Genomic DNA, 18,544 nt, shown 5'->3' with positions numbered 1-18,544 from the left:
ATAGCAGAAGAATGGCAGTATTGTGTGGATACACCTATACACTGCTGACCTGGTGGAAAAGTGATGAAAGGTGGGAGGATGTTTGAGGGAAGATACTTAGGGAAAGGGAAAAAGTGAAAGAGGAAAGGGTGAGTGGGTCATTAACAAAACAGTGGAGTAGGGCAATAAAGAACAGTGAGTGAAGACAATGAAGGAGGGTGAGGGTGGGATAAAGAAATCTGAGAGGAAGAACACTGAGGAAATGGCAGAAAACACTGAGGAAAGAGTGGGGAAGGGCATTGAGGGAAGGGTTAGGGAGGACACTGAGCAAAGGGTAGGGATGCGTGATGAGGAAACTGTAGGTGAATGCACTGAGGAAAGAGTAAGAGAAGGGAATGGAAAAAAAGTAAGGAAGGGAAGTGAGGTAAGGGTGGGGAACATTTTCTGCTGTTTAATACATATTTTTTTTTTCAACAAGTCGGCCGTCTGCCACCGAGGCAGGGTGACCCAAAAAGAAAAAATCCCCAGGAAGAAATACTTTCATCATTCAACACTTTCACCTCACTCACACATAATCAATGTTTTTGCAGAGGTTCCCAGAATACAACAGTTTAGAAGTATATACTTATAAAGAATACACAATATATCCCTCCAAAATGCCAATATCCCAGACCCTTCCTTTAGAGTGCAGGCATTGTACTTCCCATTTCCAGGACTCAAGTCCGGTTATATAAAATAACCAGTTTCCCTAAATCCCTTCACTAAATATTACCCTGCTCACACTCCAAGAGCTCGTCAGGTCCCAGATACCATTTGTCTCCATTCACTCTTATCTAACACGCTCACTCACGCTTCATGAAAGTCCAAACCCCTCGCCCACAACACCTTTACCCCCTCCCTCCAACCTTTTCGAGGACGACCCCTACCCTGCCTTCCTTCCCCTACAGATTTATACGCTCTCCATGTCATTCTACTTTGATCCATTCAATCTAAATGACCAAACCACCTAAATAAGCCCTCTTCAGCCCTCTGACTAATACTTTAACTCCACACCTTCTAATTTCCACACTCCAAATTTTCTGCATATTTACACCACACATTGCCCTTAGACAGGACATCTCCACTGCCTCCAACCGCCTCCTCGCTGCAGCATTTACAACCCAAGCTTCACACCCTTATAAGTGTTGGTACTATTATACTTCCATTAATTCCCTTCTTTGCCTCCATACATAACATTTTTTGTCTCCACATATACCTCAATGCACCACTCACCTTTTTTCCTTCATCAATTCTATGATTAACCTCATTCTTCATAAATCCATCCACTGACACGTTAACTCCCAAATATCTGAAAACATTCACTGCTTCCATACTCCTCCTCCCAAATTTGATATCCAATTTTTCTTTATCTAAATCATTTGATACTCTCATCACCTTACTCTTTTCTATGTTCACTTTCAACTTTCTACCTTTACACACACTCCCAAATTCGTCCACTAACCTTTGCAATTTTTCTTTAGAATCTCCCATAAGCACAGTATCATCAGCAAAAAGTAACTGTCACTTCCCATTTTGTATTTAATTCCCCATAATTTAATCCCACCCCTCTCCTGAACACCCTAGCATTTACTTCTTTTACAACCCCATCCATAAATATATTGAACAACCATGGTGACATTATACATCCCTGTCTAAGACCTACTTTTACCTGGAAGTAGTCTCCCTCTCTTCTACACACCCTAACCTGAGCCTCACTTTCCTCATAAAAACTCTTAACAGCATTTAGTAACTTACCACCTATTCCATATACTAGCAACATCTGCCACATTGCTTCCCTATCTACTTTATCATATGCCTTTTCTAAATCCATAAATGCAATAAAAACTTCCCTACCTTTATCTAAATACTGCTCACATATATGCTTCAATGTAAACACTTGATCTGCACATCCCCTACCCACTCTAAAACCTCCTTGCTCATCCGCAATTCTACATTCTGTCTTACCTCTAATTCTTTCAACAATAACCCTACCGTACACTTTTCCTGGTATACTCGGTAAACTTATTCTTCTATAATTTTTACAATCTCTTTTGTCCCCCTTCCCTTTATATAAAGGGACTATACATGCTAGGTACCTTCCCCTCTTTCATACATTAATTAAAAAAAAATACCAACCACTCCAACACTATGGTGTCCCCCTGCATTTAAGATTTCTGTCATGATCCTGTCAGTTCCAGCTGCTTTATCCCCTTTCATTCTACGCAATACCTCACGCACCTCCCGCACACTCGCATCCTGCTCTTCTTCACTCCTAAAAGATGGTATACCTCCTGAAATGAAATGCATGAAATTACCGCATCCCTTTCTTCGTCGATATTTAAAAGTTCCTCAAAATATTTTCGCCATCTACCTAATACCTCCCTCTCCCCATCTACTAACTCCCCTACTCTGTTTTTAACTGACAAATCCATTTGTTCCCTAGGCTTTCCTAACTTGTTTAACTCACTCCAAAATTTTTTCTCATTTTCATTAAAATTTCTTGACAATACCTCTCCCACTCTATCATCCACTCTCCTTTTGCTCTCTCTCATCACTCTCTTCACCTTTCTTTTACTCTCCATATACTCTACTCTTCTTACAACACTTCTGTTTTGTAAATACCTCTCATAAGCTACATTTCTCTCTTTTATCACACCCTTTACTTCATCATTCCACCAATCACTCCTCTAACCACAAACTTCTGCGCCACAGTCTAATACTGCATTTTTAAAACCATTCCAACCCTCTTCAACCCCCCACTACTCATACCTGCACCAGCCCACCTTTCTGCAATTTTTTTTTTTTTTTTCAACAAGTCGGCCGTCTCCCACTGAGGCAGGGTGACCCAAAAAAGAAAGAAAATCCCCAAAAAGAAAATACTTTCATCATCATTCAACACTCTCACCACACTCGCACATTATCATTGTTTTTGCAGAGGTGCTCAGAATACAACAGTTTAGAAGCATACACATATAAAGATACACAACTTATCCCTCCAAACTGCCAATATCCCAAACCCCTCCTTCAAAGTGCAGGATTTGTACTTCCCATTTCCAGGACTCAAGTCCGACTATATGAAAATAACCGGTTTCCCTGAACCCCTTCACTAAATATTACCCTGCTCACACTCCAACAGATCGTCAGGTCCCAAGTACCATTCGTCTCCATTCACTCCTATCTAACACGCTCACGCACGCTTGCTGGAAGTCCAAGCCCCTTGCCCACAAAACCTCCTTTACCCCCTCTCTCCAACCCTTTCGAGGACGACCCCTACCCCGCCTTCCTTCCCCTATAGATTTATATGCTTTCCATGTCATTCTACTTTGAGCCATTCTCTCTAAATGACCAAACCACCTCAACAACCCCTCTTCTGCCCTCTGACTAATACTTTTATTAACTCCACACCTTTTCCTAATTTCCACACACCGAATTTTCTGCATAATATTTACACCACACATTGCCCTTAAACAGGACATCTCAACTGCCTCCAACCGTCTCCTCGCTGCTGCATTTACCACCCAAGCTTCACACCCATATAAGAGTGTTGGTACTACTATACTTTCATACATTCCCTTCTTTGCCTCCATAGATAACGTTTTTTGACTCCACATATACCTCAACGCACCACTCACCTTTTTTCCTTCATCAATTCTATGATTAACCTCATCCTTCATAAATCCATCCGCCGACACGTCAACTCCCAAGTATCTGAAAACATTCACTTCTTCCATACTCCTCCTCCTCAATTTGATATCCAATCTTTCTTTATCTAAATCATTTGACACCCTCATCACCTTACTCTTTTCTATGTTCACTTTCAACTTTCTACCTTTACACACATTCCCAAACTCATCCACTAACCTTTGCAATTTTTCTTTAGAATCTCCCATAAGCACAGTATCATCAGCAAAAAGTAACTGTCAATTCCTATTTTGAATTTGATTCCCCAAAATTTAATCCCACCCCTCACCCGAACACCCTAGCATTTACTTCCTTTACAACCCCATCTATAAATATATTAAACAACCATGGTGACATTACACATCCCTGTCTAAGACCTACTTTTACCGGGAAGTAGTCTCCCTCTCTTCTACACACCCTAACCTGAGCCTCACTATCCTCATAAAAACTCTTTACAGCATTTAATAACTTACCACCTATTCCATATACTTGCAACATCTGCCACATTGCTTCTCTATCCACTCTATCATATGCCTTTTCTAAATCCATAAATGCAATAAAAACTTCCCTACCTTTATCTAAATACTGTTCACATATATGCTTCAATGTAAACACTTGATCTACACATCCCCTACCCACTCTGAAACCTCCTTGCTCATCCGCAATCCTACATTCTGTCTTACCTCTAATTCTTTCAATTATAACCCTACCGTACACTTTTCCTGGTATTCTCAGTAAACTTATTCCTCTATAATTTTTAGTCTCTTCTGTCCCCTTTCCCTTTATATAAAGGGACTATACATGCTCTCCGCCAATCCCTAGGTACCTTCCCCTCTTTCATACATTTATTAAACAAAATTACCAACCACTCCAACACTATATCCCCCCCCTGCTTTTAACATTTCTGTCATGATCCCATCAGTTCCAGCTGCTTTACCCCCTTTCATTTTACGTAATGCCTCACGTACCTCCCCCACACTTACATTCTGCTCTTCTTCACTCCTAAAAGATGGTATACCTCCCTGACCAGTGCATGAAACTACTGCCTCTGTTTCTTCCTTAACATTTAAAAGTTCCTCAAAATATTCTCACCATCTACCTAATACCTTCATCTCCCCATCTACTAACTCCCCTACTCTGTTTTTAACTGACAAATCCATACTTTCCCTAGGCTTTCTTAACTTGTTTAACTCACTCCAAAAATTTTTCTTATTTTCATTAAAATTTCTTGACAGTGCCTCTCCCACTCTATCATCTGCTCTCCTTTTGTACTCTCTCACCACTCTCTTCACCTTTCTTTTACTCTCCATATACTCTGCTCTTCTTATAACACTTCTGCTTTGTAAAAACCTCTCATAAGCTAACTTTTTCTCTTTTATCACACCCTTTACTTCATCATTCCACCAATCACTCCTCTTTCCTCCTGCCACCACCCTCCTATAACCACAAACTTCTGCCCCACATTCTAATACTGCATTTTTAAAACTATTCCAACCCTCTTCAACCCCCCCCACTACTCATCTTTGCACTAGCCCACCTTTCTGCCAATAGTCGCTTATATCTCACCCGAACTTCCTCCTCCCTTAGTTTATACACTTTCACCTCCCTCTTACTTGTTGTTGCCACCTTCCTCTTTTCCCATCTACCTCTTACTCTAACTGTAGCTACAACTAAATAATGATCCGATATATCAGTTGCCCCTCTGGAGCCTACCCATCAATCTTTTATCCACCAATACATAATCTAATAAACTACTTTCATTATGTGCTACATCATACCTTGTATATTTATTTATCCTCTTTTTCATAAAATATGTATTACTTATTACCAAATCTCTTTCTACACATAGCTCAATTAAAGGCTCCCCATTTACATTTACCCCTGGCACCCCAAATTTACCTACTACTCCCTCCATAACATTTTTACCCACTTTAGCATTGAAATCCCCAACCATCATTACTCTCACACTTGATTCAAAACTCCCCACGCATTCACTCAACATTTCCCAAAATCTCTCTCTCTCCTCTACACTTCTCTCTTCTCCAGGTGCATACACGCTTATTATAACCCACTTTTCACATCCAATCTTTATTTTACTCCACATAATCCTTGAATTAATACATTTTTAGTCCCTCTTTTCCTGCCATAGCTTATCCTTCAACATTATTGCTACTCTTTCTTTAGCTCTAACTCTATTTGAAACCCCAGACCTAATCCCATTTATTCCTCTCCACTGAAACTCTCCCACCCCCTTCAGCTTTGTTTCACTTAAAGCCAGGACATCCAGCTTCTTCTCATTCATAACATCCACAATCATCTCTTTCTTATCTGCACAACATCCACGCACATTCAGACTTCCCACTTTGACAATTTTCTTCTTCTTATTCTTTTTAGTAATCTTTACAGGAAAAGGGGTTACTAGCCCATTGTTCCCAGCATTTTAGTTGACTTTTACAACACGCATGGCTTACGGAGGAAAGATTCTTATTCCACTTCCCCATGGATATAAAAGGAAAAGTACTAAGAACAAGAACTAAGATAAAATCAAAGAAAACTCAGATGAGTGTGTATAAATAAACATGTACATGTATGTGTAGTGTGACCTAAGTGCAAGTAGAAGTAGCAAGACGTACCTGTAACCTTGCATATTTATGAGACAGACAAAAGACACCAGCAATCCTACCATCATGTAAAACAATTACATGCTTTCACTTTACACTCACTTGGCAGGACGGTAGTACCTCCATGGGTGGTTGCTGTCTACCAACCTACTACAATATTAAATATTACAATATTAAATATTAAATTAAAAAATTCCCCAAAATGATTGGGATGGGCTGTGACAGATTGTTACATTGGATTTTATAAAATCATGTTACACTACACTGATATATGGGTTAGTCCCACATAAACACTGATGGTAGATATTAACCCAGGCTTTATATCTAGCAAGGTACAGGACATCATCAGGCATTCTTACAGTCAAGGAAATGGTGTCTTTCTGGAGAGCACAAAATGACTCTCCAAATTAAGTAATCAAGCTGGTACATACATTTTACAAACAATAATGCTACTAGAGCATTTATTCATAGCAGGATTTGAAAGAGCCCCCCCCCAGAAAAAAAAAGGTTAAAACTTTCTAAAACACATATTAAGTGCAAAAACCTCGTTCAATTTGTTACTAGTAAATAAAAGTGCCAAATGACAAATCACTTGAAATCTTCAAAAGCATGCTACCAATTTGTTCAGAGCCGGTCTGCTATGGTTAAGCATGAATCTGTACTGAAAATTCTATAAGCTCAGTTCATCAAATAATAATGGCATGCTACCAATTTGTTCAGAGCCGGTCTGCTATGGTTAAGCATCAATCTGTACTGAAAATTCTAAAAGCTCAGTTCATCAAATAATAATGAAGACCTTACAACAACAGACAGCCTTAGTGAGAACTCAATAAGGGTAGTGTGATGCAAACCTTTCTCAGATATCAATGTCAAAGTCACTTCCCTAATCTGAGATACCCAAAACTGGTGGTTCTTAACTAAAGGGAAAATCAGAAGAATTTTCTATAAAAACAGTTAACATCTTTTCTAAACCATGAATCAAGAAACTGAACAGAATATACAGCAACTTATATGGTCAGCAAATTAATTTGTGCACCTTTCTAATCAAAATCATATATTTATACCAGTCTTTTTTAGTAAAATCATTACTAGATTTTGTTTTAACTTCAAGATCATGGAATTATTTTAGTCTAAAAATTAAAGAATAACTGGTGCATTCATCAGTTACAGCAGACACAGCTCATCTTGCAAATTTGTGAAAAAATTTGATCATTTTCTGCCAAAGCAAATGATTCCCTTAAAGCAATGATAACCATTTATTTCATAATGTTCAAAAAAATAAAAAAAAGTTTAAGACTAAGCTGACCTCCCTCATCTTTCTTGCTTGATAAATAGTGCTTTTCTTGAGGATTATACCCAGTGCTGACATACCTGTATATGGAACAGATATTATCAAGGCCACCACAGGCAACATAACTGCCCGAGGGAGCATAGGCACAGGTCATGACCCAGCTGGACCGGAGGGGGATGGCATGCACCTTGTTTGTTGTGTAACTGTCCCAGACTATAAGCTTGCCATCTTGAGATGCAGACACCAAATTCCTGAAGAAAAAATATTAAGATAATTATAAATTAAGACAATGCAAATCCACATACAAAATAAAGCATACAAATGGTAAAATCCATCATGCAATATAATCTCAGTAAAGCAAGTTCTTTTATTATCAATGCTTCTAATTCAAGCATTACAAAAGCAGGTAAAATCTGCAAGGCTCTGCAAAGACAGTGATTATGTGTGAATGATCGTGAAAGTGTTTCTTTTTGGGTAACCCTGCCTCGGTGGGGGATGGCCAGAATGTTGGAAAAAAAAAAAAACTACAGTATAATAATGTACAGTATACATAATTATCATATGGTATATGTCCATGCACAAATAAAATAAATAAATAAATAATTTATATCTTATTCTTTCAACAAACTGGCCATATCCCACCAAAGAAAGGTGACCCAAAAAATAAACACTTTCACCATCATTCACACATAATAACTGTCTTTGCAGAGGTGCCCAGGTATGACAGTTTAGATGTCACCCCAAACAGCCAAGATCTCAAACCACTCCTTTAAAGTACAGGAACTGTACTTCCCACCTCCAGGACTCAAGTCTGGCTAACCGGTTCCCTTGAATCTATTCACAAATTATTACCCTGCTCACACTCCAACAGCTCGCCAGGTCCCAAAAACCATTCGTTTCCATTCACTCCTGTCTAACATGCACATGCATGCCTGCTACACGTCCAGGCCCCTTGCACACGAAAACCTCTTTTACCCCCCTCCCTCCATCCTTTTTTAGGATGCCCCTACCCCCCCCGCCAATCCACTACAGATTTACACATCCTTCAAGCCATCCTATTTTGCTCCAACCTCTCTAAATGACCAAACCACCCAACAAGCCCCTCTTCAACCCTCTGAATAATACATTTGGTTACTCTACACCTCCTCCTAATTTCCACACTATGAATTCTCTGCATAATATTTACACCACACATTGCCCTTAGACAAGACATCTCCACTGCCTCCAGCCTCTTCCTATGCTTTGCACCCAAATAAGTGTGTTGGTACCACTATACTCTCGCACATTCCCTTCTTTGCCTCCATGGATAATATGTTTTTTGTCTCCAAAGATACCTCAATGCACCACTAACCTTTTTTCCTTCACCAATTCAATAGTTAATCTCAACCTTCATAAACCCATCCACTGACAAGTCAACTCCCAAATATCTGAAAACATTCACTTCTTCCATACTCCCTCCTTCCAATGTGATGTCCGAAGTTTCTTTACCTAACTCGTTTGATACCCTCATCACCTTACTCTTATCTATGTTTACTTTCAACTTTCTACCTTTATACACCCTCCCAAACTTGTCCACTAACCTTTGCAACTTCTCTTTAGAATCTCCCATAAGCACAGTGTCATCAGAAAAAAGTAACTGTGTCAACTCCCATTTTATATTTGATTCCCCATAATTTAATCCCACCCCTCTCATAACACCCTAGCATTTACTTCTTTTACAACCCCATCTATAAATATGCTAAACAACCATGGTGACATTACACAGCCCTGTTTAAAGCCTACTTTTACTGGAAAGTAATCTCCCTCTCTCCTACACATCCTAACCTGAGCCTCACTATTCTCATAAAAACTCTTTACATCATTCAGTAACTCACTACCTATTCCATACACTTCCAACATCTGCCACACTGCTCCCTTATCCACCTGTCATATGCCTTTTCTATATCCATAAATGAAATGAAAACTTCCCTACCTTTGTCTAAATATTGTTCACTTATATGCATCAATGCAAACACTTGGTCTACATATCCCTTACCCATTCTAAAGCCTCTGTTTGTCTGTGATCCCATTCTGTCCTACCTTTAATTCTTACAATAACAACCCTGCCATACACTTTACCTGGCATATTCAGTATGTATGAACATGCACGCATGCACGTGCCCACGCGCACACACACACAAAATATAATATCAACTGCTGGATGTGCAACAGGATCTCCAAATCTATATGGACAATAGGAATGAAATCCATTAATGTATGCAGAAAAGATAGAGAAGTGGAACAAGAGTATTAAAAAAGTAAATACTTATGCCATTACACCTTCCTTCAATGCCCTTCAACATAATCATTCCTTAATCACCAAAACTGGTCACTGAACATGCCCAGGTGCCAAACATGAAAGTCAGGATCAAGTCTCCTACTAAAAATTCATAATAATGCTAAATGAATATGAAAAACAAAATACAGTAATGTATATGAAAAGAATAAATGAAGACAATAAGAACAGTTTAATGAGGAAATACAGTAATCAAAACAAGTTGTATCATATCAGAAGTGATATCACTCTAGTTTCTGAAGGACTGTGAAGAAAACTATGACATCCAGTCTTAAAAATTTGGGAGATATTATTGCAAGATAAACTGTCAGGCAAGTGGAAAAATTACAAATCTTCTTCCATCAAACCAATCGTATCCCACCAAAGCAGGGTGGCCCAAAAAGAAAAATGAAAGTTTCCCCTTTTTAAATTTAGTAATGCATGCACAGGAGCAGGGGTTATTATCCCCTTGCTAAAATGACAAACATTGTTACAAAATATGAAAGGGTGATACACAAGACCTTTAAACTATAGGCCTGTCTATCAACTGCTATTTAAAACTACAGTGGTACCCCAGTTTTTGAACTTTATCTGTTCCAGAAGGTCCTTCTAAAACTGAAACGTGCGAAAACTGAATTAACATTTCCCATGAGAAATAATGTAAATACAATTAATCCATTCCAGACACCCAAAAATATTCACAAAAAAAACAATTTTTTAAAGAATATGACACTAATATCAACTCTAAGGCTTATTTATCTATCACAATAGATCTAATATGACATAATAAACAATATTAATAACATAGAAACATGATATATACTCTACAATGAATAAAATATGTCAATACATATGTGGAGTGGTGGTGGTGATGTTGGGTTTATAAGGGCAACTGACAGCATAAGCTGTACATATAGAGTAGGTGGTGGCGGCAGTGTTGTCAGTGACCCTATATACTTCAAACAACAATGGAGGAGTCAGTTTCGTGTCGTCATTTTTCTATAGCTTAATCGCCTAACTTACTTGCTACACTGTCAATGCTACACTTTATCGCTGGCTGGCGCTATAGCCTTTATCGACTCCTGCTGCTTTAGTATCGTATATATGTTGGTAGAATTACCAACAATATGTAAAGTAAAAGGACACAAGTGCAACTAATGTGACATTTTATTGTGGCAATGTTTCACTCTCCAGGAGCATTGTCAAACCATTACCAATGGCTTGACAAAGTTCCTGGAGAGCGAAACATTGCCACAATAAAATGTCACGTTAGTTGCACTTGTGTCCTTTTGCTTTAGTATCGTACATATTGTAGAATCACTGAAGAAGGCACATTCTCCCCTCTCTCTCAGCCCTTTACCAAAGGGTTGGCTGGCACTAGGAACTTTCTTTGGGCCCATGGTGGCTTATTTCACAGTCAATTAATAAACAAGCACCAAAAACAAAGGATTATTACGAAATGTTTTGGAATGTGCGAAGTAATGCTCACTTGACTAGTGACAGAGGCAGACTAAGATGTGTAGTGGCGGCATCCCCAGGTGGGCAGGCAAACGAGTATAGTACATCGATTACCGGATCGAAGCCCTATATCCGGAACAAAATTTCGCACAAAAAACGGTCCTAAAACCAAAACATCTGATAACTGGAGCGTGCGAAAACCGGGGTTCCACTGTACGTATTATTATATCCATAATGCACATACAGTGCCTGGAGTTTGGGGTTCATAAGATTTAATCCAAGAGTAGGGAAGCTGCAATTCCTTCGATCAAGAGCCTCTTACCAACATCATGGTGCCTTCCAGAAGGGCATATTAAAAACACTAGGACAAATCAAATAGAGAACGTGAATAAAACATTTCACCAGCAAAGCCAGGCAAACATCAAATAGTTTTGTTGTACATATACTGAAAAAATCCAGCATTGGTAGAAAATATCCAGTAAAGGGTTAATACTGTGATAAGTAAAAAACTGCATAGGAACAAAATGGGCTGACTATACAAGTACATAAATAAAAAAAAAATTACCACAATGGCTGTCTCCCATCAAGGCAGGGTGTCCCAAGGAGGAAAGAACATTCACTATTATTCATTCAATTACAGTGGATCCCCAGATTATGAAATTAATCTGTTCCAGAGAGAGTGACTTATCCCAAATCTGACTTATTCCGAATTAATTATCCCCAGAAGAAATAATGGAAATCCAATTACATGTAATCCGTTTCAGATGCCCAAAAGTACATGTATTAAAAAAAAAGTTTTCTATGTGAAATATACATTTACCTACACAGAAAACAATGATACATGAAAAATAAAACAATAGTAACATCACACTTACCTTTATTGAAGACATGGTGATGTATGGAAGATGGGAGGAGGGGAGAGGATGAAGTAGTTTACAAATGTTTGGAAGGGAAATCCCCTTCCATAGAGACTTCAGGCACCAAGTCCTTATCCTGGGTTACTTCCCTTCTTTGCTTTTTGATGCCACTAGGACCAGCTTGAGAGTCACTGGACCCCTGTCGCTCAAAAAAGTGTTCCAGAGAGGTCTGTTTCTGGCATATTCTAGGAATTGTGTTGGAGACAGGACAAGATAGTCCTTCAATATGACACTAATATCAGCTATACAGCTTATTTATCTAGCACAATTCATCTAATATGACATAATAAACAATATTAATAACATAGTAACATGATATATACTATAGAATGAATAAAATATGGCATTAAGAATGTCACGAGTGGTGGTGTGTTGTTTGTTGTTGGGTGTATAAGGGCCACTGAAAGATAAACCTTATATAGTGGTGGTGAAGGCGGCGGTGTTAGTCAGTAGCCTTATATACCTCCAACAACAATGGAGAAGTCAGTTTCGTGCTGTCCTTTTTCTATCGATTAATCGCTTAACTTACTTGCTCCAGTTAATGCTACACTTTATCGCTGGCTGGCGCTATAGCCTTTACAGACTCCTGCTGCTTTGGTATCATACATATTGCAGAAGTACTGAAAAAAAGGCACATTCTCCCCTCTCTCTCAGCCCTTTACCAAAGGGCTGGCTGGCACTAGAAGCATTATTTGGGCCCTTGGTGGCTTATTTAGCAGTTACAAGCACTAAAAAAAATGTAATACAAAATGTATTGTACGAACACATGGGACTGTCCTCACTGGCTGGTAAACAATGGCACACTGGGCTACTCAAGCCCTGACACAAATGACTTATACCGAGTTCAGTGATATTCACCGAGCCAATATTTTGACGAAAAAATGTTACTTATTCCGATGACATCTTAATCTGGGGGTTCACTGCACTGTCTTACCAGGAGTATGCTGACATCACAATTCAGATTACTATCCAATAGTAACATCCCCACCCCTGCTTCAAAGTGCAGGCACTGCTCTTCTCATTTCCAGACCTCAAGTCCAGCTACCCTTGTTTCCCTGAATTCCTTTATAAATGTTACTTGCTCACACTCCAACAGCATGCCAGTCCCTCCAATCTAAGATGCTTATAAATATATAAGCGAGATATTATGTAGTTGAAAAATTCACGAGTTGAGGAAAATTTATGTGGATTTTAAAACAAGATAGTGTGCCTGTGATATACACGTTACCAATTTACAGGTCTTTTCTATCCTACCAGCCTGGCCTATGGTCAAGCTTCCTTGTTAAGCATTTGTTCCATCAGGCTTTAGGAGTTTACAGTTGAAGGTCTAGTAATGAGAAACGTCACCCATCAAGAAAAACCAACTAACCCTACACATAATTAAAATTAACCCTAAACAGAAAAGTCTTCATATGACTACTTTTTACAGTGAAGATTAAGACCTCAAGAATTATTCAGTACATGGTTCCAAATAACAAAATGTACAGCATAAGATGTAACTAGTGACTCCAGGTACCACTGAATGGTGAGTGAATGCCGAGTTTTTTCTTTTTACGAAGTATGCACCAATTTTCTAGCCTTCAGCACTGCACACTCCTTTGATGAAAGAAAAAGAAGGGAGCACACATCTACTCCAACTCACCTGCTGATGCTAGAGGTGCTAGTGGAGCCAAGATAACCACATCTATTTATAGTCTCACCACCTGACTTATGTAAACACCCACCACCAAACACCCTTCATGGAAGCAGCTCCCTGTATATGCAAAGACCATGGCAATCTTCATTTACTGTTGTACAAGCATCTGTAACTGCTTACTGGCCACTTAAGAGCAACTCAACACATGATTAATTCTAAATTATAGTAGTCTGAGAGGGGATCATACCAGAGACATTGACATTACATACAAGAGTAAAGATGACAAACAGCTTCTCACCTAGAATCTGACCCCCAATGCATGGCGTATATTTTGGCTAAGTGTCCCCTAAGCGTTCTCCGGGTTCGCATCTGAATTCGGCCAATAGGGTCCATGCCAGCTGTGGCCTGGACCAGTGTGGTGTCGAGTGCATTTTTGCGTGCATCCTGCGAAGATAGAACACACAACATTAATATCATAATATATAATTCATACATTTTAGAATCCACTGTCAAAAGGAAAAACCACACTGAATTATCATAAACCCTCAATATATGTAACAAACTTTGAAATATGTATTAGGAAAAAAAATCTAGTGGGGAAAATTGTACTTTTAACACCTTTATTTTCAATGGTTACTGCAATATTACTAAAAATTGTGTGGACAACACTATACAGCCACTCCTCACTTAACGATGGAGTTCTGTTCCTAAGACCACATCGCTAAGTGGAGTATACTGTAATGGTAGTGAGTTTGTGTCCACTATCTTTGATACTGTTTTGATGTCACTTTTGCACCATTTATAACATTTCTGGTATATTTTTAAATGTTTATACAGTATTGTACTGTATACTGAAATAAACAGAATAGAGGAAATCAGCTCTAATATACATTATTAAAGTATGCATACTGGTCAGAGCCCATCATAAGTTGGAGTAGTTGGTAAACGAGTACTTCACTATGTGAGGAGGCTGTTTTGGGTATACAGAAGAGTGCTCAAGTGCTGTTTTTTTTTTTATATTTTTAGCATTATTCTGAATAAACACTCAAACTATCCCCCTACTGTAAGTTTACTGTATTTAGTATTACTGCATACACAATTCATATAAAGCTACATAAAGCATATCTTATGCCTAAAAAACACAAATAATGTTACTTTCTCATTTTACATACTGTCCTTTATTAAGCATTACAATATCACTCATTCAACAAAAGGAATGATGTCAACCAAAAATTAACTGATTTGACTGCCTCTTATACATGACCATGAATTCGACAGTGCTACTGTATATCTATTACGTTCACCATTCCCTTACCAACTAACACATGCATTTTCACAGAAATTCCTCTAAAGTTTCCAATGATGAATTAAAAATAATTTATACATTAAAATCATAAATAAGGCTGTGATGATACCAAAATTTTTGCAGATACTGATAGTCAATTTTAGGCCAATACCCACCGATACCAACTCAATTTTAGGCCAAAATCAATATCACCAAAGATTAGCCAATACCAATACCTTGGCACATCTTTAATCATAAATATGTGAACCACCCAGTTTTTTAATCACTGAGTAAAATTTTAAATTACTTATAACTATAGTACATTTCTTCCTCTAATATTAGTCGACTCATAACTATGCTTCACGAAAACATTATTGATATCAATAGCATCATTTACACTAAAAGTGCAAGGAGGATTGGAAAAACCATTAAAAAAAAACAGTACTGTATCATAATATGAAAGAAAATTTTAAATTTATAAAAGCTTAAATTACATGAAATAACAGCTACCAAGAATATAAAAAAAATATGGTAGATACACTTTAGTTGCTATGACAAAGAGGGGGGGGGGGGTCCTGCCTTACAAATAACCCCTGTCCTAGATTTATAAAAAACATTTTTTTTACATGAAAATTTATACAATAAGAGCTGTTATTTTAACTCTTTCCCAATCCCAACAATAGTAACAGCCTTGTATTATCCTTTGTGGACAATACTAAAATAAGTATGAAAGTTGCCTCATTACAAGATACAGAAAAATTACAAGCAGATATCGGCAAAATCCTATATGGGCAAATGAAAATTCAACATGCAATGATGATAAATTTCACTTGCTTAGATATAGGAAGACTGGAGAACTGAAAATGGTCATAGAAGAAAACGGGAAAAACACCTGGCAGAACCCAAGAAGCACATAAAAGACTTGGGAACAATAATGTCAGATAAGTTATTTACAGAACCCACAGCAAATGCAGCAAACTAAAGAAAATAACATGGGTGGAGTATGAGAACCTTCAAAACAAGAAGAAACAATACCAATGATGGTCCCGTGCTTTCAAATCAATTGTGCTATCAGCTGAGTAATGTTCTTGCTAAGAGCACAGTAGATTTGAAAAAAAAAAAAAAAATCACTGCAAGCACAAAGTCAAGAGGACATCTGACCTACTGGAAATAACTCAAAGAACTTGCCATGTTCTCTCTGGAACAAACAAGAGATATGTGATACCTTTACACAAGTAAACCCTCAATGTAATACACCTCTACACAAAGCCTCTCAAGCATAAAATATTTGGCTGGACAAAGGCTTGATACAATGGGTTAAGTTCACTGCATGGAGCATTTCTCCATTAGTTGTAGTGTGTCTGGTAGTCTCCTCACTCAACCGGCCAAGTTAGCTGCACAGGGCATTTACCCTGTACGACCCAGAGTGACCCCCATCCGAGACAGATTCGTTTTCATTGTTCTCGTGAGAACCAGGTTGCATCGTGTGTACTCACAGTCACTATTTGGTCTACATCCTGGATTTACAGCATCTGACACTAACACATTACTTATAGTATTATTACCGAAGTCCTTAAAGGGAGTGGTGGAGTCAAGAGGAAGCCTATGAATTAGGGTTAAACAGAATCTTGAACTAATAATGAAGATGGAGTCTGGCATGTTGATGTCATGTGAGCGGAATATGGTGTAGCAGTCTGATATCCTTACAAACTTACAGCATTTATGGCATATGCTATTACATTTTGTGTAGATGCTAGCCCAAAAGAAGTTCATCAAATGGTTCTTGGAACCGTATGAAGGTGACCTAAGACACAAGTATTAAGGAAGCAGTGTAAAACAACCGAGGGGCATTACAGCTCCTCAGACAGTCACCAATAAGGGCTGGTTGTTGGTTTGGTAAGGTTTGTCAGGAAACAGGAAAAAGTGTTTCCTGACACAAGTCTTAGTCAGATGATGACCCATCATTGGAGCTTTTGGTCATCTGACCAAGACCTTCCGCTGGCTTCCAGACCACTCCTTTAACCCTTAAACGGTCCAAACAGATGGACGTTCAAATTCGTAGTGCTACAAAAGTAGATCTACTTTTTTTTACATATTTTCAAATATAACAAAAAAAATGTAGATAAAAGTTTTTTTTTTACACGTTTTCAAATGTAAAACAAAAAAGAAGATCTACATTTTTTTACATACTTTCAGATGTTGAAAAAACGTATATATACGTTCGGACCATTTAAGGGTTAAAAATTAGGGTTTTAAGTGGTGCCACTAAGGGCCATGACACACTGCAGCTCATCTCTCCACCTATCAACTGTGTTTATGCTATAATCATGAAAAATCAATTTCATAATTTTGATGCAATAAGCAACTGGGTCTATCAGACATCCCCCTTCCACCAACTGGTCTGTTACATTGAAGGTTCCCTGTACAGTGTACATTAAAGACACTTAGAGAACCTGGTCACAAATCTGCCCACTGCCATCAAAAACTTATTGGTGAGATATGGCTGGAACATAAAATATACCCAGTGAAAATAAAAGTTGCCAGAGGCACGCTGACTCTTCAAGCCATTACAAGCGGAAGTCAGAAATATTGTCAGAACAATGGAAGAAATTTTCAAGAAGGAACTGGACAATTATTTCCTAAAATAAAGTCTGATCCATTTCTCTGCGATGGCTATGTGCACCTGAAAGCTACATAACACCAACATCCTGGTTTACCAGGCAGCTGGTGCATGTCAACAAGGAACCTGGCCTAAGGTCAAACTATGAGGATAGAAACCTTGAAACTGGTTGAAGGTTTCTAAGGTACTGGGTATCTATTACTCCCCAGTTCACCCCCCTTCTTTGAATGAGACCCAACAGTCGATCACTATCCCAATAGGTAGGTAGTCAGGTGCATATTTATAGCAAAGAGAAAAAGGACAGCAGGTATAAGACTTGCACACAACTCACCTTGCCTAAAAATCAAATAGGGAACCCTTCAGATGAGAGCCAAGTGCTCTACCCTTGAGCTACAAGTCATTTATTGGGAAATGCTAGCCAAAAATTTACTGCTGTAGTTACCTTTCTGAGATTAGCAATAGCACTACTAATCTGTGAACAATGTTTACCAAAATGTGTTTTTGTATGTAAAATCTAAGATGAGATTTAGTAAATTAACAATGAAACACTTATAAAAAAGGAAAAGTTAAAAATTTTACATATTTAACCTTATGACTTTATTGTTGTTAATGGGTGTTTGATACAGAAGGCATGTAACAAATTAGAGATTAAACAAACACAAAATTGGTCTAACCTGAAAAAGTTTTGCACCCTACCTGAGAC

The 18,544-nt window shown here is 38.2% G+C and overlaps 1 protein-coding gene across 8 annotated transcripts in view; it reads right to left on the bottom strand.

Annotated features, from left to right (window-relative positions):
* Positions 1-18,544, bottom strand: part of Gbeta13F (guanine nucleotide-binding protein subunit beta-1) — a 161,997-nt gene that overhangs the window by 32,431 nt on the left and 111,022 nt on the right. For all 8 annotated transcript variants that reach the window (XM_070087876.1, XM_070087881.1, XM_070087874.1 and 5 more), the window contains 2 exons: positions 14,235-14,380; positions 7,692-7,862 (listed from right to left, as the gene is read on the bottom strand). In XM_070087876.1, the coding sequence (XP_069943977.1) occupies positions 7,692-7,862; positions 14,235-14,380 (317 nt within the window). The remainder of the gene's footprint in view (positions 1-7,691; positions 7,863-14,234; positions 14,381-18,544) is intronic.

Source organism: Cherax quadricarinatus, chromosome 23 (genome assembly GCF_038502225.1).
Source record: "Cherax quadricarinatus isolate ZL_2023a chromosome 23, ASM3850222v1, whole genome shotgun sequence".
Taxonomy (NCBI): domain Eukaryota; kingdom Metazoa; phylum Arthropoda; class Malacostraca; order Decapoda; family Parastacidae; genus Cherax; species Cherax quadricarinatus.
This window is presented reverse-complemented; position numbering and strand designations above follow the sequence as displayed.